We start from the raw sequence: 25,184 nt of genomic DNA on the forward strand, positions 1-25,184 counted from the left end.
TTATTTATTTTGGCTGCATTGGGTCTTTGTTTCTGCGTACGGGCTTTCTCTAGTTGCGGTGAGGAGGGGCTACTCTTCATTGCGGTGCGCGGGCTTCTCATTGCAGTGGCTTCTCTTGTCACAGAGCACGGGCTCTAGGAGCGTGGGCTTCAGTAGTTGTGGCTCACGGGCTCTAGAGTTCAGGCTCAGTAGTTGTGGCGCACGGGCTTCGTTGCTCCGTGGCATGTGGGATCTTCCCGGACCAGGGCTTGAACCTGTGTCCTCTGCACTGGCAGGTGGATTCTTAACCACTGCGCCACCAGGGAAGTACCAAGAGTTCACTGTATTTTAATTGCCTCACTTTTATTCTCTTTTCACTCTTTGTTAGTGAATATACTTGAATTTGGGCTATGGCATTAGTTATTTTAGACATAAAAAAATGAGTTCTTGTAAAGCAATTATACTCCAATAAAGATGTTAAAAAAAAAAAAGAGTTCTTGTCAAGAATACCTTAAAGCAAGGACCCATCTTTCTTTCTTTCTTTTTTTTTTGATACCAGATAGTCTGGATGAATATTTTGAATATGATGCAGAGGAGTTCTTGGTCTCTCTGGCCTTGTTAATAACAGAAGGACGAACACCTGAATGTTCTGTTAAAGGTCGGACGGAAAGTTTCCATTGCCCTCCAGCACAGTCCTGTTACCCAGTAACTAGCAAACATGAATGTAGTGATAAGCTGGCCCAGGTGAGAATTGTGTTTTGAATGCTTTTTATCTTTTATATAAACCTGTTTAAATTCTGTCATTAACTTTGTTAAATCACAATTATAATGTTCACATTTAAGTATAAAATTGGTCACAACATAAAGAAGAAGTACTAATCCTGAACCGCAGCTAATAATTTTGGCTCGTAAACAAGGCTCTAAAAGGCCACAGTAGGTAGCTTTTCCATCAGCAGGCAGGTGGGCAGCCAGTTTCATACCTGCCTCCACACACACCAAATTTAAGATTATCTTTGTTACTATGAATTAGCTTTTCTTTAGTTTTAGTCTCAGCCCCCGTTCATCAACTTTGTGTTCTTGTTTATTTAGTAGATTGATGTTCATAATTATTTTCCCTACATTAATCACTTTCCCTCTTATATCCCTCCCCTTTTTAATGGGAGGATACTTTTTGCTATCATTAATGTTTTTGTATAATACTGTTAAAAATATTTATTTTGGTATGTAGCGTATAATTTGCTGTAAGGATTTTTCTCCCAGTTAGTCTCTTAACTGTAGTCCAAAATTTTAAACTTCTAAAATCTTGTCTACTTTGAGTGTTTAATGAAAATGAGTTTTTAATATTTTGCTCTTAGAATGAATCTTTCCTCTGTAATTAATGATGATGTAATTAACAAATGAGGCAAGGCTGGGCCATCTTGAGGCCTGTCAGACGTTGGGCATGGCAGTTCTTTTTCCACAAAGTAGAGCAAAGATATCCTCCCCCAAGAAAATTTGCATCATAATTGTTGTTTGCTACTAATCCCCACACTCCAGAGCTCCTAGTGCTGATGCATTGTTTAATGAGGAAACCTAAATAGGCAGACAAGCCTGAGCTGAGCCCTGCAATAGGCAACTCATTTTCATACAGATGTCTGCTTTACAATTATACTTTTCAAATTTAAATATAAAATTGGGTGGGCTCTTAAGCCATTTTGCTTATCTCCATCTTCTCCAAGTGTCGCCAAGCCCGAAGAACTAGGTCTGAGGTCGCATTATTGTGGAAGAATAACCTTCCAATCATGGTGGAAGTGATGCTACTACCAGATTGCTGCTACAGTGACGACGGGCCCACCACAGAAGGGATTGATCTAAATGATCCTGCAATTAAGCAAGATGCGTTATTATTAGAAAGATGGATATTGGAGCCAGTTCCTCGACAGTAAGTTGAACTGAGTTTGAAGTTGTCCTTTGTAAATCAGGTTTCCCATTACTTTATATAAATTATTTTAATAATATATCATATCTTTGAGTCCCTCTATTTATGTAGTAAAATTTACATATTTAGTACTTATGTGACTTCAGGTGACACTGGTAAATGCACTCCTATACTCTTGAAAGCACATGTCCTGAGTGATATGTTTATTTCAGCTTTTATCTTTCTAAAATTTAGTCATTTTGTACTTGCTGACATTTAGATGATGCTTTTTTACTTCCCTTAGGAGTGGCGATCGATTTATTGAAGAGAAGACTCTCCTATTGGCTGTCCGCTCATTTGTGTTTTTTTCTCAATTAAGTGCTTGGCTGAGTGTTTCTCATGGTGCTATTCCACGAAATATTCTTTACAGGTATGTCTAGGGCAGAAAAAGGACAATGTGTATTCAGCTACAGTGGTTAGCTACTGAATGAAATTTTACCTTTTAAGCGGTTTATTTCCTTCATTTCTAAATATAAGTGGACAAAATTTACTGAAGTATTTTTCAAAACAAGTTAGAGAAATTTAGATATGACTCAATATGAATTTTGCTTCTTGGGTTAAATCTGGTGTAGAATAGTTTTCAGAGAACTTTTTAGCTTACTTTACAGAACTAACAATGAGAACGTACCACCATTATAAATAAAGTGGAAAAACTTTCTGGGTTGCTGAATTTCCATAATGGTAGACTTAATTTTTAGATCCTGAAAACTGTAAACACACAGGCTGCTGAACAACTGTCTTAACTGTCTCTTTAGGCAGGTGGCCATGAGATAGAGAGTATCTCTTTTAATCACCATGCGCAATAGAATTAGCTGAATCCATTTATTTAGTAGTAAATGGAAAGTCCTTTTTTTCTGTTTTGACAACTAATTTTAAATTATAGTATTTTTGAGCTTTAATGCTTTAAGAGAATAGTGTTCTTAAAAAGGAGATGGTCTCTATTCCAGGTATAATCTATTTATGTTGGTTTTGTTAGAATGACATGCACGGTAAAGTAGGTTAAAATAAAATCTCAATAGTAATTAATGCAAACAAAGGTAAGTATATGACTGTTTAAAAATTTTTAAATAACATATAATAATGATATGTTTTATAATCCATTGATTCCATTTTTTTCTGTGTGATTCTAGAATCAGTGCTGCTGATGTAGACCTACAGTGGAATTTTTCACAGACTCCAATTGAACATGTGTTTCCTGTTCCCAATGTGTCTCACAATGTGGCCTTGAAAGTCAGTGTTCAGTCCTTGCCCAGACAATCTAATTATCCAGTTTTGACCTGTAGTATTCACACTAATATTGGCCTTTATGAGAAAAGAGTTCAAGACCATGAACTTAAAACCCATCAGCACCGAAATTCTACTGAAGCAGAGCAATGTAGTACAAACGGTTCACAGCGTCTGTGTAGCAAACAAACTTGGACCATGGCACCCGAAAGCATAATATTACATGCAAAAAATGGCACAACTCCAGAATATACTGCAGCTGTCAAAAATGTCAAACTATATCCGGGCACTAGCGGTAAATCTGACTATGGAACATCTCAAGGCAATATTCTGGGCTTCAGTGGTATAGGAGATAAAAAGTCACATGAAACATCAGTGAGAACTTTAAAATCATTTTCAGTGATTGATTCTAGTGAATCTAGCCACCAGAGTTCCTGGCAGTCAGTTGGTGAGACTAATCCTTTAATAGGCTCTTTAATTCAGGAGCGACAAGAAGTTATTGCAAGAATAGCTCAGCATTTGATTCACTGTGATCCAAGCACTTCACATGTTTCTGGACATCCACTTAATACACAAGAATCTAGTTCACGTAATTCAAAACATTTCCGGGTTTCACGAGAAAATGAAAATGTGAGAAAATGTAAAGAAACATTCTCCATCTCTTTTGGTAATCCAGAGCTCACCTCCTCAGAAGACACCAATGAAGGGAAAATTCGAGTAAAACCAGAAACTCCACGAAGTGAGACTTGCATCTCTAATGGTCTTCATTCTCATCAGTCTGTTGGTGAGATTAATCCTTTGATAAGCTCTTTACTCCAGGAGCGGCAAGATGTCATTGCAAGGATTGCTCAGCACTTGGAGCATATTGATCCAACAGCACCTCACATGCCCCGGCAATCATTCAACATGCAGGACTCCAGTTCAGTTCCTTCTAAACTGTTTAGGAGTTCCTATGAAGACAGAAATTTGTTGAAGAAAAACAAGGATGACACCTCTGTTTCCATTTCTGATACAAAATTTTCCTTGTTAGATAACATCAGTGAAGGGAAAAACTTAACACCTAATAAATATTTTAGTTCTTCTAAATGCAATAGTAATGTCAAGCCTTCTTTGAAACCTCAAACAAGAAGAAATCTGCATCAGAACAATCCTAGTGAAATCCAAAGTACATTTCAAGAGACACAGAACAAAGCCACTGGTTTAATGAATCCTTCAAATATGTCTCATTGCAAAGAAGATAACTTAGATTTCACAATCAGATTGGAAAACACACTTTCTGAGTGTCGATTTAAGGAACAAGAAATTGACGATGAAATCAATAAACAGTATTCAAAATGTAACAGTATTGACAAACAGATTTGCACAAATAAGTATAAGGACAAAATAATAATAAACGAAAATTATAATCCAGAATCTTTTAACAATCACCAGTTTGATCATTCAAAAAAGAATGACTCAAAAATAAATGTTACTGTGTTGGAAATGTCTGGATATTTGAACAAACATGCAAATGAGTGCTCAGATAAAGACTCAAAAAAGCCTAAGTCATGCGAACAAAATACTCAACTTAATAGTATAGAAAATTATCTCAATAAAGATAGTGAAGTTTTCAAAAGCAAAAAGCCAAACCACTTAAAAAATGAACAGAATAAGAAAGAAGATCCAGTTGATGAAAAATCTCAAAACTGTTCTCAGAGGAAGAATATAAAAGACTGTTTGTTTACGTGTGAACGACTGAAAAATAAAGAGGTATTGGTAAGTAGTATCTAACATTTCAAATATAATCCTCAAACATTTGTTATGGTTTGAATTTTGTGTACAGGAGATGTAGTTAGGCCCAAGATGCCCGTTATCTGTAGAACTCACTGTCTGATATAATAAACATCCTTGTAAATAACCCACCCACTTCAGAGCAAATGCTAGGTAAATTCTTCCTGTTGCCTTTTTTTTTTGTTTATTTTAATACTGTGAACAGTTGCTGGAGAGTAAATAAGAGTCAGAAGTGAAACCTGTTATCATTAGCTTAAGGTATTGTTTGATAGCAGCTCTGGCCTAGTACAAGCAGTGTGCCCATTGTGTTATGCCACTGCTCAGCTAAGGATTTTAGGAATATCTATAGTGAAATCACTGGGCTGTTGGTCAGAATACCCAAGTTTCAGTCCTGACGATTTGGTCCTTGAGTGAAGCTGAATAAATCACGTAACTTGTAAAACCCTCAGTCTCCTCGATTTTAAAATAAGAACGATGAATCTCTTTTGCTTATATTTGTGGTGATAATCAAATTATAGATCTTTAAACATTTTGTAAGCTTTTAATGCACTACCTAAGTCAAAGTTATTTAAGTTAGTTCCATTTTATTTGTCCACCAAACCACTTTTTAACTTTAGAAAATTATTATTAGGCTTAAATTTCCTTTATTTCTCTAAGAAGTATCACAAATTTATATCTCAGTTATGTGGAAAACTACTTAACTGCCTCTATCCAAATCTGAATAACCTTGATTCTTATCATACAAATTAGTTTTGCCAGACATTAGAGTCTTAAAAGTATGCCATGTTTCCAATTAATATTTTTCAACAGACGATCTCTTTCTAACACATGGGTTTAATCAAATGACAGTTTCCAATTTCCTAAAGCTATAATTGTCACAAAAACCTACCCTGGCCTTAAGAATACTAGCTTTTCATGATCCTTTCTGGTACCTAATAGGGAGACTTACTTTGACCATGGTATTTTTCAAGCCACTAAGATTTGTTTTTTCATACACTCATTTTAAATTTAATTATATAGCATTTACTGGGTGCCCAGGCACTCTTCTGAATATTTTATACATGCTGGCTTACTAAATCCTTTCACTACGCTATGAGGTTAGGTGCTATTACTAACTCCAGTTTACAAATGAGGACTCAGGGCCCAGAGAGGTTAAGTAAATTGCCCAAGGTCATAAAGCCAGTAAATGGTAGAGCCAGGACCCCAATTATTCTCTGATTTTTATTCATGTGTTTTTATGCATTTTTTTATTTCTGGGTATAAACTTGCCATTTTAAATTCTTAAGAATTAGTCTATTTCTTATATCACTTCAAAAACGTGATACTGTGACTGTGTTAAGTATATTTTAAAATTCACATTTAAATTTTTGTATCATGCTGTACCAAATTATATTTTCTGAGAATGGCTCTTGCTACTGACATAGTTTTATATTTTAGAATATTTTACTAATTTTTTCTAACTGTGAGGGTTTTTTTTCACAGATTAAAAGAATTGAATATTAGCTTACTAGATGATAGACTGAGTTGTTTTATTTTTATAAACTTATTTATTTATTTGTTTTTATTTTTGGCTGTATTGGGTCTTCATTGCTGTGCACGAGCTTTCCCTAGCTGTGGTGAGCGGGAGCTACTCTTGGTTGCAGTGCGAGGGCTTCTTATTGCGGTGGCTTCTCTTGTTGCGGAGCACGTGCTCTAGGCGCACGGGCTTCAGTAGTTGTGGCTCGCGGGCTCTAGAGCACAGGCTCAGTAGTTGTGGCGAACGGGCTTAGTTGCTCCGTGGCATGTGGGATCTTCCCGGGCCAGGGATTGAACCCCTGTCTTCTGCATTGGCAGGCGGATTCTTAACCACTGCACCACCAGGGAAGACCAGACTGAGTTTTTATAAATATGTTGATAAGGCAATTGTGTTTGGACATACTTTTTTTAGAATATTTGAGTTTATTCAGCATCTTAGAAAAAACTCTTAAACACTGTTTTTTGATTAAAGTGTATATATATGTGTGTATAGATAGTTATATAGGTTGTTAACTTTACCACCAAGGATGTAATACCTCAGTACACGTTAAGAATAAATCTAAAAACAAAAAAATTTTAAATATTGCCATTAAAATCTAAATCTTTTCCTAGCAGAGAACTATACCACTTAAACAGTCAAGTGTCTGGCAGAAACATAATTTTCATTCCTTGGATGGAACCTCAACCAGAGCCTTTCATCCTCGAACTGGATTGCCTCTTCTTTCCAGTCCTGTAAGTGTTTTTTCTCTTATTTTATGTTTAGAATTGCAAAACATGTAAAATGTTTGCAAATCACTTTATCCAAATTTTAATTGAAAAAATTTAAATACCTTCAAAATAAATTTCTAGTGGGAAAACATTTTATTTTTTGATACATTTAATAGCTAAATGTTAATATGGAAAAAGGCAGAAAAAATGAATAAAAATGAATTTATTGTATTAGGATTATAAAATTTCTCTGAAATTCTTTTGTCCAGCATATTAATTCTCACTAATGTAAAGAAAATACTTAGTGTCAAGTGGATTTTCTCTAAATAGATTTGTATCACGGTACTGAGGCTGGTTGACACCACCAGCTGAATCATCTGGGAATCAAATTCGTGGCTGTCTTTGACTTGCAACCTGTACAGTTAATCTTCTTATTTTGAGACATATAAGTTTCCCCACTCTACATTTACTAATAAATTTATAGATCTGAGTGTGTGGTTAAGAACCTCGCTTTGGCGTCACGCTGACTTCACCCTAGCTGTGCGACATTAGGTGAGAAATATTGTCTCTCTGAGCCTCAGTTTCCTCATCTGAAAAAAGGGGGTGATAATGTCTACCTTAGTGTTGGGAAGATGATTAGTATCATTCCTTGTCAGCATTTGATAGTCGCTAAAGCTGCCATTTCAGTTAAACCAGAGGTAAGCAGTCAATATCCTAGTAAACTAAAAACATGTTTATTTTGCTGTTGACATAGTTTTTGTTTTTATGTGAGTTTTTTAAGTAAACTCAAAGCATGCAATATCTGGCATATTTTCAAAAATTAATTCTTGAATAAGAGATTTAGTTTTAAATTTGTAACTTGGACCTTAGATGTTTATTTTAGGGAAGTTGAATTCTAAACAATTTAAAATAACCCCAAATGTTTGACCTACGTATGAGGTGCTTTCAAAATGCCCGAGTGATGAGGAAAAAACTTACAGCATCATGCTGGTATAAAAAGCACTACAGACTTCTGTTCGATATGGTGGACTGAGTTAATACAAGAAGATCCTTCCTCCTTCCCAAACACAAAAATCCTGGACAAAATATAACACAACTTTTAAATACATAATATAGTGTAAGAGCAAGAAAGATAAATCTCTGAAACTAACTTGGGGCAAATTATGACCTTCTAAGATATCTAAATCTAATATAGTGCTAGGGTTTAATGCTCCTGCTGGATCAGGAGTCAGGTCTACGCCAGTGATAGCTGGGACCTAAAACCAAACTCCATAAAGCCAGAAACAGGTGAGGACTGCCATTCTAGAAATGGGAGAAGAGAAAAAAAATCACCTATTTACTTAAGGGATGCAACAGGAGGGATAGAGTAGATGGGAAAAGAAGCCCCCAGAAGAATTTGGACCTAAGCCTAAGTCATCCATGGTTAGGGGGTTCTGAATTTGTGCTGTCTATGAGAAAACATGAAACTATCCCACATCTATTACCCATGGCGCCAAGGATTTATTTTCATGGAAGGTAACTCTTACTGAGGATGATCTCAGGGGAATTAAAATTACAAAGCACCTTAAAAGAATCAGCAAGAAGAAGAAGTGGGAAAATTCATATTTAGGAATCCTGTTATCAGAGCAACTTGAAAGAGAATCAGAAATAATTCTTTTTAAAATGTTCCAAGACAGGGAGATCATCTTGGTGCTTTGTGTCCACCTAGAGGGGTAGGATAGGGAGGGTGGGAGGGAGACACAAGTGGGAGGAGATATGGGGTTATATGTTTATGTATAGCTGATTCACTTTGTTGTACAGCAAAAACTAACACGCCATTGTAAAGCAATTATACTCCAATAAAGATGTTAACATAAATGAATGAATGAGTGAATGAATGAATGTTCCAAGAGATAAATGAAGATAAAGACAGGGAACTGAGATAAGAGAACATGTGGGATTGGAAAAATAGAAATTAAAAATATGAAAAATATAATTGAAGTGTACACACACGTGCGCATACACATACACATGGATTAAATGATGGACTGGAATCACCTGAATAGAGGTTTCGTCAGTGGATAGACACATATTAAGAAAGCACCTAGAATAAAGTGCAGAAGGGAAGAGAGATGGTAAAATATGAAAGAGCCCTGGAGGATAAAATGAGATGTTCAGTATAAGCCTAGTAGAAATTCCAAAAGGAAGACTAGATGGAATAAGGAAAATGCAGTATTAGAGGCAATGAAAGTAGAAAACTTTCCTGAATTGAAGACCTGAGAATCTGGATTGAAGATTTCACATTAAGTTCTAACTCCAAAATATAGAATGGTGTACTTGTACAACTCTCAAAAATATTGAGGTTGTTTAGACTTTCAGTATCATCTGTTTCTTAGTCACAAATTAGACCAATCACTCAGATACTTTATACATATTTAACATTAATTCTAGAGACAAATCCGTCTAACTTGCATGTTGACCTTTAATTTACACTTGGGTCTTTCATTTTTAGATTATTTTTAGCTAGTTGGTGGTTTGTCTTAAATGTAATTTGGTATACAATAGTGGTTAAAAATCCACAGTAGTATTTTTCAAACCTATTCTCTGTGAAGCCCCAGCCAGGGTTCTTGGAAATGTGCAGTCGAGTAGGGATGGATAAAAGAACAGTAGGGTTGGCAGGACCCCAGACTCCCATCGCCATTTAATTCTTTTTTTCCCCCTTTTATTGTAAAGCTATAAATCATTTATTCCTACCCCCTCAATACAGAAGTATATAAAGTAAAAAAGTAAAAGTCTTATTATATTATATATTGGGATTACATGTAAGATTTGGTTTTAGAAAAAACTGGTTCTGGTTCTTAAAAAATCAAAACCTAGGGAATTCCCTGGCGGTCCAGTGGTTTAGACTTGGCGCTTTCACTGCCGTGGCCAGGGTTCAATCCCTGGTTGGAGAACTAAGATACCGCAGTGTGGTCGGCCAAAAAAAGAAAAAAATCAAAACCTAGTAAAAGTGCTTTTATTAATCATCTTTTTTCCAAACTGGTTAATAAAATGAGGACATAGGGACAGTATGTAATAAAGAGCATGATTTTAATAAGCTGTTAGGAGAGAAGTTTTATTATTTTTTAAGATATGCTTAGCTTTCATTTGAAAATTGTTCTATCAATTCAAGAAAAAAAATTATAGTCTTCTGAAATTCTTTTGAAACCTAACAAGTGATTATTTTAACCTTAGGTTCCTCAAAGAAAGGCACAATCAGGTTGCTTTAATCTGGATTCTTCATTACTGCATCTGAAAAGCTTATCATCTAGAAGGTATTTATCTTAAAATTCATTAGTGTATATGAAATAATCTTGCACAAAATTCTAGCCTTTCACAGTAAATAATGTTGACTCTGAAAATCAAAATTTTAACAGGAATCCCATTTTTCAGTTTATCATTTTCAAGATGATTTCACACATACAGTTATTAAGGATGAGTGAGGGAGAAATTAAGATGATGAGTAACTAACTATACAGTGGTCATTATGATAAACAAACACTTGCATTGGTTTTAACATTTACGTGGGTTTGTCTGTTTCTGGTCATTCACCTCCTCCTTTGTCTTACACTCCTTTGCAAAAAAGCCTTGGCAATTTGTTCCATGTTGACAAATAATACTCTCATTATATTCCTTAGTCACATAAGTTTGCCTTCGTATTCTAATTTTTAACTTAAAATGAAGATTGATATTGAAGACTGCATTACAGTATTATATATTTCCAGGAGATGCTGCTATGTGATATGTTATAAATTCCACCTTGAAACCTAGGATGTTATTTATATTCTTTATCAAATATTATAGCAAAGATTATAAAATCTAATCAGGAATTTAGAATGAGATATTTCATATCTTAAAATTTGGTTACATTGATTTTTTTATTATGGTAGTTTAAGTAAAATTGATTAGATCCTCCTAATTTAATTTGTACAAAAGTAAATTAGAAAATACTGTTGTTAATGTGTCCATTTGCTGATTTGTTCTTTTTTTAAATAGTCCTCGACCATGTTTAAACATTGAAGATGATCCAGATATTCAGGAAAAACCATTTCTGAGTTCTAGTGCTCCACCTATAACAAGTCTTAGTCTCTTAGGAAATTTTGAGGTAATGTTTTTTTGTTTTTTTTTTTTAGAAGCTGACTGTCCTTTGAGTTCTTTATTTTATTTTATTTTATTTTTTATAGTTTAGACTAACTCATATTGTTTATTTTATTTATTTATTTATTTATGGCTGTATTGGGTCTTCGTTTCTGTGCGAGGGCTTTCTCTAGTTGCGGCAAGTGGGGGCCGCTCTTCATCGCGGTGCGCGGGCCTCTCACTATCGCGGCCTCTCTTGTTGCGGAGCACAGGCTCCAGACGCGCAGGCTCAGTAATTGTGGCTCACGGGCCTAGTTGCTCCGCGGCATGTGGGATCTTCCCAGACCAGGGCTCGAACCTGTGCCCCTGCCTTGGCAGGCAGATTCTCAACCACTGCACCACCAGGGAAGCCCAGGTAATGTTTTTTGAAACTATTTTAAGAGTTGAAGTTTCCTAACCTAGATCCGTGGTGTCATTTATGTCATTTGTTCTTGAAAAGGAAATAAATGGATTACATTTTTCTAAAGCCTTGAAATCACCTCCTTTCCTTTCCTTTCCCTTTTTCTTTTTTCCTTATCCCTTTTTCCTTTTTCCACTTCCCTTTTTCCTTTCCTTTTCATGAGAAGTAAAGTTGGGAGAATTGTTGGCAGTGACATCTTAGAATTGGGAGCTGGTGGAGGAGATGCAGGACTTAGGTGAAATCAGGTTGGATGGAGGTATCCATTGCTCGAGCTGGAAAATAGACTTGACCACACCTTCTTACCTGGTAAAACTGGCTCTGGGACCCAGGAAGGATGATGGTGGGCTGATAGCAGCTGATTCAGGATCAAGGAGGCTGATTTTCAAAATCAAATTGTTCTTTGTACTATATTTGCAACTTCTGTAAATCTAAATTTATTATAAAATAAGATTATTTTTAAAAAATCAAATGGTTAACGGTCTCTGATACATGTGCTGCTTTATTTAATGACTCTTCTACTTGGGATCAAGTATATCAAGGGTTTAGTTGTCTTCAATTAGAAAACAATCTTAAACATGAACCTGTAAATGACATTTTAAAAAAAATGTTTATTGGAATATAGTTGATTTACAATGTTGTGTTAGTTTCAGGTGTACAGCAAAGTGAATCAGTTATACATATACATATATCCACTCTTTTTTACGTATATCCACTTCTTTTTTCCCATATAGGCCATTACAGAGTATTGAGTAGAATTCCCTCTGTTACACAGTAGGTCCTTATTAGTTATCTATTTTATATATAGTAGTGTGTATATGTCAATCCCAATCTCCCAATTTATCCCTCCCCCCCTTTACCCCCCAGTAACCGTAAGTTTGTTTTCTACATCTGTAACTCTACTTCTGTTTTGTAGATAAGTTCATTTGTACCCTTTTTTTAGAATCCACATATAAGTGATATCACATGATATTTATCTTTCTCTGACTTACTTCATTCAGTGTGACAATCTCTAGGTCCATCCATGTCACTGCAAATGGCATTATTTCGTTCTTTTTAATGGCTGAGTAATATTCCATTGTATATATGTACCACATCTTTTTTATCCATTCCCCTATCAATGGACATTTAGGTTGCTTCCATGTCCTGGCTATTGTACATAGTGCTGCAGTGAACATTGGGGTGCACTTATCTTTTTGAATTATGGTTTTGTCTGGGTATATGCCTAGGAGTAGGATTGCTGGGGCATATGGTAGTTCTATTTTTTGTTTTTTAAGGAACCTCCATACTGTTCTCCATAGCGGTTATACCAATTTACATTCCCAACAACAGTGATTTTAGGGAATTCCATGTCGGCCCAGTGGTTAGGACTCCATGCTTCCACTGTAGGGGGCATGGGTTAGATCCATGGTTGGGGAACTAAGATCCTGCATGCTGCGAGGTGGGGCTAAAAATATACATATATATAAGTGATTTTATATGTATGGACGTGTGTATGTATATATATGTATGTGTGTATGTATATATATGCATGTATAAACACATATATAATCACCTATGACCTTGCTCAACTTATTAATTTTATTGATTTGGAGGGGGCGGATTTTTGTACGTAGATTCCCACATCATCTACAAATAGGGACAGTTTTATTTCTTACTCTGTAATTTGTATACCTTTTATTTCCTTTTCTTGTAGTTTTGCACTGAATAGGGCCTAACATGCATGTTAGTACAATATATTCGTTTAAAGTCACAAAAATCTGAATAAAGTCAGAGACTACATTGGATCATTGGCCTTATCCATTAGCATTTTTGTTTGTGCTCTTTCTCTGAAAATTTCATATATCTTTAGAACATTTTTCTTATTTAAGAAACATTTATTGAGTACCTACTATGTGTCATGTTGTATGCTAGGAATATAAAGCTAAATAATAAACTTCCTGCCTTAGAGAAGTTTACAATCTGCTGGAGAAGTTGGACATATAAATAATCTATAAACCGAAGTAATTAGCACTGTAATAGAAATTTTCTCAGTCTTCATATATTTGTTCTCTCTGCTAAGGGACTGGGAAAGTTTTACTAAGGAGCTGTCACTTGAGCTTAGTTACAAAAGATGAGTAGGAATTTGCCAAGTAAATTTGTGTGAGAAGTGTCAAGGGATTCTAGACAAAGGGAGCTACATGTGCAAAGGCATATGTGTAAAAGTAGTAAAAGAGCATGGTGATATTGAAAAGCATCAGCCAGAACTGGAGTATAAGACTGTGTGCAAGTGAGGAGAGCTGTGGTAAGAGATGTAGGGTGGGCCTTACATACCATGCTGTGAATATTTGACTTCATCCTGTGGACATCAAGAAACACAAAGTTTTTAACCTGGTGGGTAACATAAGACTTTTTTTTTTTTTTAAGAAAAACTCTGGCAGTAATACAGATGATACACTAAAAATGGAATAACTAATTAGAGGGTATTGCATTTGTTCAGAGGAGAGGTTATGAGGGTCTGAGCTAGGTTAGTGGTGTTGAGAGAGCTGAGGCTGTGAGACTGAGAGGTCCCATCAGCAGGATATGGATTGGATTGATTGCAGGGCAGGAGGGAGATATAGAAGGCTGGTTGTAACATAGGTCTCTTGGTCTGGTCTTTTTGACACGGGACTTGAGAATTGCTGATGTCACTTTCAAATTTAGACTCATGAGGGCTTGGAGTGTTTCTTTTCAAAGAATTACTGAATCAAAGAAATGCTACTCACATTTCATGATGTATGCATATATGTGTTGATGTATGTATAGAAAAGAGAGCTTGTGAAAAGTTTAACATGTTTCTCATACCTGGACAGATAAACACTAAATTGTTAAAAGTGGTTTCCTCAGCAAATGAGCTTGGGAGAGATGGATAAGGAGCTTCTCTACTGTTTGTATTTATGTACTTTAAAATTTTTTCCCAATGTGTATTTACTGTTTTTTAAATTAAGCTAAACAATAAAACATATGTCACATCCAACAACAATTTTTAAGAGGCAGTTGTTTCTCAGTTAAAGTTATGAGTACTTGGCTTTCTGTTTTGATGGAACTTCTGTATATAACCTGTTAACAAGTTTTCAAGTGCTTCTCTGTGGCTAACAGTAGGAATATACTCTGTGAGGAATAAGAAAATTTCTGATATTATACTGCTCTGGTAGAGCATATTTTTCTTTACAGAGATAAGAATAACTCATTAAACGATTATATCAAAATAATGGTGACGTTCAAAGATAGTTCAGTGTGGGTTGGAATAGTAAGGAGGCCAAACTTTGTAGGATGGTAGAAGATTGATTTGGGAGGGGGTTGATTTCAGGTCAGATGAACATTTGAAATGAGGGCATGGCAATGGCAGCGACCACTTTTCTAGTGCCAGAAAGCATACTAACATATTTCTTTAAATAGAACGAAAGAATGAATGTGTTAACTTTTAAATTTTATTTCTTAAAAATTCTTTTATTTTGCCTTCCAGGAGTCTGTGTTGAACTATCGTTTAGATCCTCTCGGCATTGTTGATGGCTTTACTGCCGAGGTAGGGGCGAGTGGTGTTTTCTGCCCCACTCATTTGACTCTTCCAGTTGAAGTGTCATTCTACAGTGTTTCTGATGATAACGCTCCCTCTCCTTATATGGCAAGTATTTTTTAATTGTCTTCTTCTGCTAAAATCAACCAACTTAATGACAAATACCTTTAAGTTTAAAGAGATTTAGTACTACTTTGGTGCAATGCTTGAAAATATAAAGCATTTCCTAATAGGGGATTGAAGGTTGCATAGAGATGAATATGCCAAAATAACACCCCACAACTTCTTTCTGAGCAAGCTCTAATAACAGATATCCTCTATTACATTTGAGGATTGTGCTGAAAATTTACTTGTTTCCATGTAATATGAAAAAATGATAAAATTTTGATTAGTGACACTGTAATTCCATATCTTGCTGAGTTCACACAAATTCTCAAGTGCTTGCTGGGCACTCTAGTCCTATCGGTGTTGCCTTCACTATGATCCTCATCTCAGTAGAGTTTGGGTAAAGATTTGGTGACCTACGGCTTCTGTGAGGCCCTTTCACCCCCTTTCTCCTGTTTGGTTTATCTTTGGACCATTCTTTTTCCATTCCTAGGGTTCTTTAGAATACTAGCTATTTCTGACTCCAGGCCAATGTTTTAGTGGAGATTAAAATAGCTAAGAGGAATAAGAGCACTGTCTTGAGCCTTAGGATCCTATAATTTTATGTTTCCCATTTTTTATTCCAGTGGATTTGAGGATGAAATAAGCCCTCAACTGCAAAAATGATACCAAGTCCTGGTGTGTGATTACTATCAGCCCTTTTCCAAAAGACAAGTTAGTGGCTAGCAGTGCAAGTCTGTAAGAAGTTTACACTGATGGTATAAAATATGGAGTCAGATCTGGGTTTTTATGTTAGGTCTTACTTTGAGAAATACAAATTGCAATAGGCATAGAAATATACAGCTCTGGTCTTGCTACTTGAATTTCCCAGCTTATCCCCTGACCCAATTGCTTCCTTTCTAATATCCCTCTCCCCCACCTTCTAGGTTCCTCAAGGACATTAGCAACAATGTCTTTTGTTATTAATAAAAACTATGAAAAGCAAATACTACATAATTGAGAAACAATAGAGGAAGAGAAGTTATAGTGTTTTAGGGACCTAAATATAGTCTACTCATTATTGGCGTAGTTTGTTCAAGGAAGGTTGTTAAGCCTTATTCCATTCTAAGGGTGAAAATTTTAATCAAGAGTCTGATTGGTGTTTCATACTTTGATCTAAAAAGCACAGTGGTATCACTTATTCAAAGTTTTCTTTTTTCAATAATAATAACACTTGTGGGTCATAATTGTAAAGATGCATAACAGTGGTTGTTATAAAAAACAGAGGCCCAATTCTTCACAAACCTACCCAGTTATCATATATACCACTTGTTATTCATTTACCATAGAAAGATGTATCCACTTTCCAGTATAATTTTGAAAAAATAACTTAATTTTAGATAATTAATAAAATGGAAAATATCATTGAGATAAGCCCAATACCAGAAAAAATGTGTATCTTACTGGAATGCTTATAATATTAGAATATAGCTATAAAGATGCCCATTCTGCTTTACTGGGACATCAAGAAGTCTCATTAGTTTCAGGTATTCTGTTGGCACATGGTAATAAAGAATGGAAAGATAAGGTCTAAGGTCATTAGTGTACAGAGTCCCTGATGACCATTAGGATGAGTTAGAAACAAGTTAAAGAGTGAATTGGCTGAAAGTCAGCTCAAAAACCAATCTTTGAGTGAAATTCATGAGCAAGAGGTAATTTGAACTATGCTTTAAAAAAGCAAAACAACATTAATTCTTGACTTGGTTAACATCTAAAAAAATAAGGTTTAAGAGATAAAGGATTTAGGGGGAAAGTGGGAGTCAGGGGGTGGGATGAACTAGGAGATTGGGATTGACATATATACACTAATACACACAAAATAGGTAACTAATAAGAACCTGCTGTATAACAAATAAATTAATTAAATTTTTAAAAAAGAGAGATAAAGGATTTTATCACTCTGTCTCCAGAAAGCACACACAAATGATCACAGATTATGAATAAATATTGAAAAGAGTCTAAATTAGGTTAAGTTAGTCTATCCTTTAAGAATCTCTTTCTTTTCTCTGATAATATTCTTTAATAAATTTTCCATTATGTAGTTTTTTTTTACTCATTAGGAATGGATTCCCTTTGCAAATGACCCAGTCCAAATCTTAGACCACGGATCTTTCCTACTGTAAATTAATCAAACTAATCTTATTTGGTAGGGAGTCTTATTTGTATTTTGGTAGTTTAGTCTGTTTTCAAAGGACTGATCATGTTTTGATAAGATAGTACATATCACAGACCAGTGGAGCTGAGACACCAAACCCCTATTTGTTACTCTAATAATAACCTTGGGACCTGTCATGACAAATTATACAAATGACTTACAAGGGTGAAATTTTAGCACAGAGAATTCTGTCTTTGTGGAATAGAGATAGTACAGGGCTTTTCATTAACTAATTCCTTTTAGACTAGCTCAAAGCCATATAAATGTCTCTCTCCAATCCGACGTCAGTGGTAAAAATGTTCTCCAAGTGTTATGTAATATGGCAACGTTTCACTGTTCAGAAACTATTGGCAGAAAGGTCTAAGGCAGTTTTGCCCGTGGCAAATTCATGGTATGACTTGCTTTATGATCATATTAACAGCACTATATATTTTATATATTTTATTCTATTTATAATTAACCAAATTAAGATATACCTCCTTCAGTTTTACTTAGCTTTGCATATTCTCTATTCCCCAGTCACTTGAGAAGTTTTTGTGTAAGATTTTGACCAAATTTAGTTCATCTTAATCTACCTATTCCATCCTAAAATGCCAGAAGAAAATGTATTTTTCTTCTTTATGTTAAATACAGTAACTTTCTAGGTGGAAATATTACTATGCCAACCAATTAAAATAAGAAATTTTAAAAATAATAATACATTTAATCATAATACAAATAAAATTCCAAATACTTTCCCAATCTCTTCAAAATTCCTAACTTGCCATTGCCAATACTAGTCTTATATTGCTTAGAAATTATTGTTGTAAAGTGTTGCCTTAAACTTTGAGGGGTTTTAAAAATATCCATATTTTTTCTTTATAAATTGATTTAGTTACTGTTATTATGTTCTAAAATCTATTAGAATTGTATTGTATTAAAGGAAGTAAGTGTAGGCTTGGTAGTAGATTTTCCCTCACCAGTTTTCTTATATATATTTAGTGGAGGATGGCAAGGAAAAACAGTAATGTATTGCCTGGAGCAATGTGATTAGAAAGGTAGCTATTATTTAGATATATTCTGCTTTTTCTTTCTGGAACTAGGAAGAAGAGGAGCATTATATACCATAGCATTTTTTCATGTAGAGAAGATTATAAGAGAAAAATTATTAAAGCTTCATTACTGTTTTGGTTAGGGATGCAGTTTGTTGATATGCTGTTTTCATGCTTTAAATGACCATGTAATCATATTTGTTAAGAACCACATATGTCTTTCCAGTGCCCATTTCCATGAACATTTCCCATTATTAACATTAATTTAATATTCTGATTGTCGATTGCTCTTCACTTGGAGATTAGGTATTCACATATTAGAGTCTGGCCTTCCCCTTTACCTTTGTCCACTGCTTTCTACCCCCCACCGCCTACCCTGGTCTGTCTTTCAAACCCAACAGAGATGTTGCCTGATGGGACAGTCCTGTTTTATATTTACTTTTACATAAGGTTGACATGTTTTGGCAGGTACAGTGTAAAATGATGGGATATGAGTTGTAGAGCATGCAATTATTCTACTTAACTACTCAAAAGAAAACTATTCACCCAGTTAAATGAATCAGCATCTGTTTCTTAAAGCTACCTAAGAATTAAGTATCACAGTCACCACCTGTAGTAATTTGGTCATCCTGGTTATCTAGAAACTTTCACACATTCAATCTTAGCTTCCCGTGTTTTAATTTATACTGTTTGTCATTGTTTGGACTTTAGTAATTACAGCATCTTTCTCAGAAAACTATTTTATATAATATGGCAGTGCCTCTCAAACTTTAATGTACATATGATATCATCTGGGGAATCTTGTTAAAATGCAGATTTGATTTGGTAGGTCTGGGGAGAAGCCAGAAATTATGCATTTCTAACAAGTTCACAGGTGATGCCGATGATGCTGGTCTGTCTCTAGTCAGAAGTCCATGTATGTATATAACAACTCAACTTTCTGACTGAAGAATTGACTTCATTTTTGGGCAAGACTTAGGATCATTCCTCATTCCTGAGTTTCTGTATGTCCAAAGACCAATAAATTGTTTTGCTTCATTTCCCTGCTCCCACATGGTACAAGAGAATAATCCTATCATCTCCCTTTATTTCCTTTTTAGTTAAAGAACTTCTCACTTCTGTATCTTATATCTTAATATTAATTTCAAGCAGTATGGTCATTGATGTTATGTATTGTTTATTGAAGCATCTCTAGGAAGAACAGTAAATTGTTTGCTAGTGAGGTGGGATCCTCACTATTTCATATTCATAGAATGTATCTTAATTCAATGTGAATGTTTTTCCATACAAATACAATTCTGAAATGTTAGTAATTACATGATTTATTATTCTTATTTTAGTCTTTTATGTATATATATGCATCAGTTTGTACTCAGTTTGTCTTCTTTTATTTCAAGGGTGTGATTACTTTAGAGTCCCTTGGTAAAAGGGGTTATCGAGTACCTCCTTCAGGAACAATACAAGTGGTATGTGTTTTATAGCCTACAATTGCAATAATCATTCTCTCACATACATATAGAACTTAGCCCTTTCTCCTGCTACTGCTGCTGCAACAACTTTGGTAAGTAACAGTGGGGCTGCAGCTTTGTTTGGAGTTTCCCTGCTCTGCCTCAGGAATGACCATTTGGGGACCTCCATAAAAGGAAAGCATTAATAAGCTAATCAAGGTGAATGCTTTAGAAAACTAGTATATGACAGTTAACATAATTTAAATAGAGCTATTTTCAGTATAATTAGAATTTAGATTACCAGTACCTTCTACTTAATATAATAAGCTGTATTGAGATTGACCTATGTAAAAGGAGACCCCAAATATTAGTATTGCTTTGGCAGGGAAACATGGGAAGCAAAATTATATTATCCCTACTGTAACAATTTCTAAAATTGATTTAATGAGACGGTTACACAAAGTAGAAATGCAGCCCAACAGATATCAGGGCAAAGAATGCCTCTTTCCTTTTGGTCTAGGTGTTGATCTAGTTTTGGCTTAGGAGAACTCTTCTAGCCCAGAGCAATAACCCTTCATCATCCTTGATCTAGGGTTCTCAGAAGAGTAATTTTATATCAAGGCCAGTTTGTGATTGAGTTCATCTCCAGGTCAGACCCAGGATAATCCTGTAAGCGCAGAAGTCTATTACAGTGTTGGCTCTTGCACCTCTTGGAAGGAGTCTAGCTGATATTTGTCAACTATACCTCAATAAAGCTGAAATTAAAAAAAAAAAAAAAAAGGTCTAGCTGAGTTCCTCACACTAAGGATCTGGTCTAATTCAGCAAGCCTTTTGATGACCTTTGGGTTCAGTGTGATCAGTGCTTTGAAGGACCACTTTTACTCATCAGCATTGTTCCAGTATAGCGAAGAGTCTGTACATTTGTTTATTTCGTATCGCACAGGAATGAAACATAGTACTAGGCAATATATATGCATGTACGTATTGCAGTATGTACATATGTATAAATTTTACCGAGGAAAAATCACTGCATTTTAAAGTAAGATTTTTATGTTGAATGGATTTCTTGAACTAAAAGAGTGATCATCTTCTGATCTCTTGCCTCTGGCTCTGTAGCGCTTGTGAAAGTGTGGGTCACTGGAAAGCTAGCTATCAGGTGTCATAATAATGAGGCATAAACCCAGAGGCAGCACATTTACCCCTTGTTTGAAGACTACCAACTCTACTGGCTATTTTAAATCTGAAATTTGGGTATGTCTTTCATTCCTTGTATAAATTTAATTATGTATAAACATGGCTTGAACTCCTGGCTTACTAGTTGTTGTGGTTGTTAAATGTATTATTAGCCTTAAGACTCACTAGATTTCAAAAATTGGATCATAATATTGATATATTTCTCATTTTGATTCAGTGAGTGATGTCCAGTGCCACGGATGAGCTTCTGAAAGCATGGGCACCAAGTTACCTATTGATGTGTTGGTAATTTGGTTAAAGTCAAATCAGCAGCTTGGAATTTTGTTTAAAAATTAGTACTTAAAAAAATAATATTCCTTCAGTTATTAATGGCCAAGTAGCAATTGAATTTAATTTCAGTCTAGTATGATATTGATGATGATTAAAAAAAAAGTCTAGTATCACTGCAGTGTTTGAAATGAATCCAACTGTGAGAACATGAAGTATTACTTAGCCTACTTTGTAACTAATAATAATGAACTTTATTTTCTAAACTTGGAAAAATTTCCAAACAAGAAAAGTTCTCTTTTTTGAGAATGTATTTTAAATTTTATAATAACCATATGTACCTGAAACATCACATCAAAGTCTAGTTTTACCAAGATTTTATTTTTTTATTTAAAAAAATTCTATTTATTCACTATTAAAATGTGAGGAAAACTAAAATTCTATTTTGAGCATTTTTCAGTTGACTCATTTTAATAAAGCTAGTGTTTGAAGTAATTGAACTGGAATGTTTTAATTCAGTGAAGGTGTATTTTGCTTAATCTAATGAAACCATTTCTTAAAATATGAACAAGAGTAAATGTTATGTATTATCTATTATTAATATGAGATTTGTGACAAGATTTTGATTTGTTACAGGAGCTTTTATTTCTTTTATTTCTGTAAATAAAAAATCTAATTGAACCATTAAAAATATATTGAATATCATTTCATAAACTTCTGAAATTTTATTAACTTTATTCCCCCAAACTGAATTATATCCACTGGGATTAATTTATTATTAAAAAGCCTATTTTATTATTGGCACAATCATTTTGAATCAAATAAACAAATCACTTGTTTTTAAAGAATAATTTCTATATTGTTTCTTCAGACCTTATTTAATCCTAATAAGACTGTGGTGAAGATGTTTGTTGTGATATATGACTTACGAGATATGCCAGCCAATCATCAGACATTCCTACGACAAAGAACTTTTTCTGTACCTGTTAAACAAGAAATGAAGAGAAGTGTTAATAAAGAGAACATCCGACATACAGAAGAACGGTTATTACGCTACCTCATACATCTGAGGTAATGTTTCAAATGAATATGAAAATACGTTACTTTAGAAGAAAACTCTAAAATTTTTAGTTTATTTTTAAAAACTGTCATTCTAACTAGACGAGTGCCCCTTGGAATTTGCTTAACTTCGACACTCTTTATGATATGCCAGGATGCAGAAAACACATGGCATATCTTCCTTCAGTCATTACTACTTGTTGAATTAGGGGAGTTTTCATTTATAGCTGTGTAATGGAAACTATTTTATAGCAAAACAATGCTAATATATCTGGGGGAAATGAAACACAGTTTTCTAAACCAATGCTGTCCAATAGAATTGTAATACGAGCCATATATATAGTTCTGTATTTTCTAGTAGCCACATTAAAAAAAGTAATAAGAAGCAGAGAATTAATATATTTTATTTAACCTAACATATTCAAGTGTTAAAATTTGAATATGTAATCTATATAAAAATTATTAATGAGATATTTACATTCTTTTGCTGTACTCAGTTTGAACTAGCCACATTTCAGGTGCTCAGTAGCCACATGTGGCTTGTGGCTGCTGAGTTGGACAGGGAAATTCTTAACTTTCATGTATTCATTCATTCATTCAACAAATACTGATGTGTTAGGCATGCTTCTAGACTCTTGGAAACAGCAGGGACAAAATCTCTGTTCTTATACAGCTTATATTCTGGTGATTCCATCAGAAATATATTTTCCTCAAACTTTTACTACCCAGCTAATAGCTCTAGGTTGCGAGAAACCATTTGTTTGCTCTTGAGGTCCATGCTTCCAGCATCGTAGGGTAAGGTTTTAAGCCCTGAAATCCTAGTGTAGTTCTTAAGATCAATGAGCAAGTCTGTTGCTTAGAAGAGAACTCAGTAGCCCTTTGACTGTAACTCTATTCCTAATAATTTTCTGATGTCATTCATAGTAAGTCCTCAATCACATCAGTGACAGTAATTCATCTTAGCTTAACTATTTACTCCAAGGAGCCCTATTCATCAGGAGGAGGTAACTTTCATCTCTTTAATCTGTTACAACAGCTATAGCCATATGTAACCAACATTCGCCAAAAAGTCAACTATCCCAGCTTTTATCATCTCCACATAATGATTAGATACCTTAAATGCTGTAAAGAAACTGCTTTAGAAGGTATGGCATAATTCCCAAAGCTCACCATGTTCTTCTTCAGATTGAGTAGGTGAAAAACTGCAGAAAGAATGAAAGAGTGAGCCAGTCTGAGGTCTGCTTTGATATATACAACTGACCACCAGATTTTTCAGTTAATTTGGGAATAAAATCCACAAACCCAGATATATCTGCTATGCAAAGGGAAAACTAGAGAAATTAACACTAAAGGGTATGTTTGACTATCTGCCAGATAAGTTTATGTGATTAAAGCCTCCAACCCCCTGTATTATGCTACAAGCTGTTAGCAGAGGATAGAAACAGTTCCATATACAGCTTTGATAACCATTTTCATTTCACTGCTAACTTTCCTCTTGGTTTCTAATGATGATTAGGCTTTATTTAGCTAGCCACTACTGGTGGTAGCAGTCCTTTCTCATTCTGTGATTGTCTCAAAACTTGATAGTTTTCTGTGGTGACTTTCCAAGTGTGGAATCCATTTTAATGTACTCAAAATTGTAGGAGGGCAAGTTGTGTGAAATGGGTCATTCTTTGTAGCTAGAAGATGCCCAAATGTAGTATAATTGGCTGACGTGAACTGAAAGTGCATACTACAGGTAAGGAAAGGTGCATGTGCTGTGGTGTCAGGGATGTAAAGTCAGATTGCATGTGAAACCCAGATTTACGAAAAGAAGCACCTCTGTCATTGTAAGAGGGGAAAGGGAGTATGGAATGTTTAGGGATAGTGAGGGAGAGGCACTGAAATAGCAGCGAGTGCTTTGGCAATATAAGACTTTAAATATCTTGTTAAAGAGGCACTGTTAATATTATAGCAAGACTTCTTCCTGCTTTCAAAATTTAATTACTCAGGTTTGTTTTAAACACTGATTCCCTGAAATGAAGCATCTTTTTATTGTTTCTTTGTTTAGGTTCCAGAGTTCTAAATCTGGAAAGATCTACCTCCATAGAGATGTACGGCTCCTGTTCTCTAGAAAGTCGATGGAAGTTGATAGCGGTGCTGCATATGAACTCAAATCTTACACTGAATCGCCAACAAACCCTCAGTTTTCACCAAGATGTTGATAAAGAGTGACAATTTAAAGTATTTGCTCAGTACCCAAGTTTGAAAGTAAAAAATAGCGTAGAAGGGAGTGTACCAAATTAACAAGCAGGAGAGTGGATCCTCTCCTGTTATCCTGGACCAGTTTTTATGAAAGGATTCCTGGGATGAGATCCACATATTCCAAGGACACTGGAAACACTCATGTCCTAACCCTTTTTGTACTGTCGAAACCACTTCACTGGACTTGTTGCAAGAGCAAACCACCCCCCCCCACAGCCCCCGCCACAGTTAGATTAGTGTTTACACGTTTCATTTCTCAGTTATTTAATATTTAATGTTCTCCTTACTACTCAAGTGATGTTTGTCTTTAGTGTTCTAATGTAGCACAAATCCTATGTAAAATCATACTATGTATTTTTGACATTAATGTTGAAATCTGAAATATATGCACAAGTCTTTTAA

General features: G+C 34.9%; 1 protein-coding gene across 7 annotated transcripts in view; it reads left to right on the top strand.

Moving 5' to 3' along the window:
* Positions 1–25,184, top strand: part of ATOSA (atos homolog A) — an 86,125-nt gene extending 60,941 nt beyond the window's left edge. For 3 of the 7 annotated variants that reach the window (XM_007194900.2, XM_007194901.2, XM_007194898.3), the window contains 11 exons: positions 539–723; positions 1,698–1,900; positions 2,181–2,306; positions 3,067–4,915; positions 7,058–7,177; positions 10,367–10,446; positions 11,168–11,276; positions 15,190–15,348; positions 19,968–20,036; positions 22,351–22,550; positions 24,589–25,184. In XM_007194900.2, coding sequence (XP_007194962.1) covers positions 539–723; positions 1,698–1,900; positions 2,181–2,306; positions 3,067–4,915; positions 7,058–7,177; positions 10,367–10,446; positions 11,168–11,276; positions 15,190–15,348; positions 19,968–20,036; positions 22,351–22,550; positions 24,589–24,742 — 3,254 coding nt within the window. In that variant the 3' untranslated portion in view covers positions 24,743–25,184. Of the gene's footprint in view, positions 1–538; positions 724–1,697; positions 1,901–2,180; positions 2,307–3,066; positions 4,916–7,057; positions 7,178–10,366; positions 10,447–11,167; positions 11,277–15,189; positions 15,349–19,967; positions 20,132–22,350; positions 22,551–24,588 lie in introns of those variants that run through there. The other 4 variants (XM_057542906.1, XM_007194899.3, XR_009007498.1 and 1 more) reach the window with 4 other exon arrangements.

Source organism: Balaenoptera acutorostrata, chromosome 3, assembly GCF_949987535.1.
Source record: "Balaenoptera acutorostrata chromosome 3, mBalAcu1.1, whole genome shotgun sequence".
NCBI lineage: Eukaryota > Metazoa > Chordata > Mammalia > Artiodactyla > Balaenopteridae > Balaenoptera > Balaenoptera acutorostrata.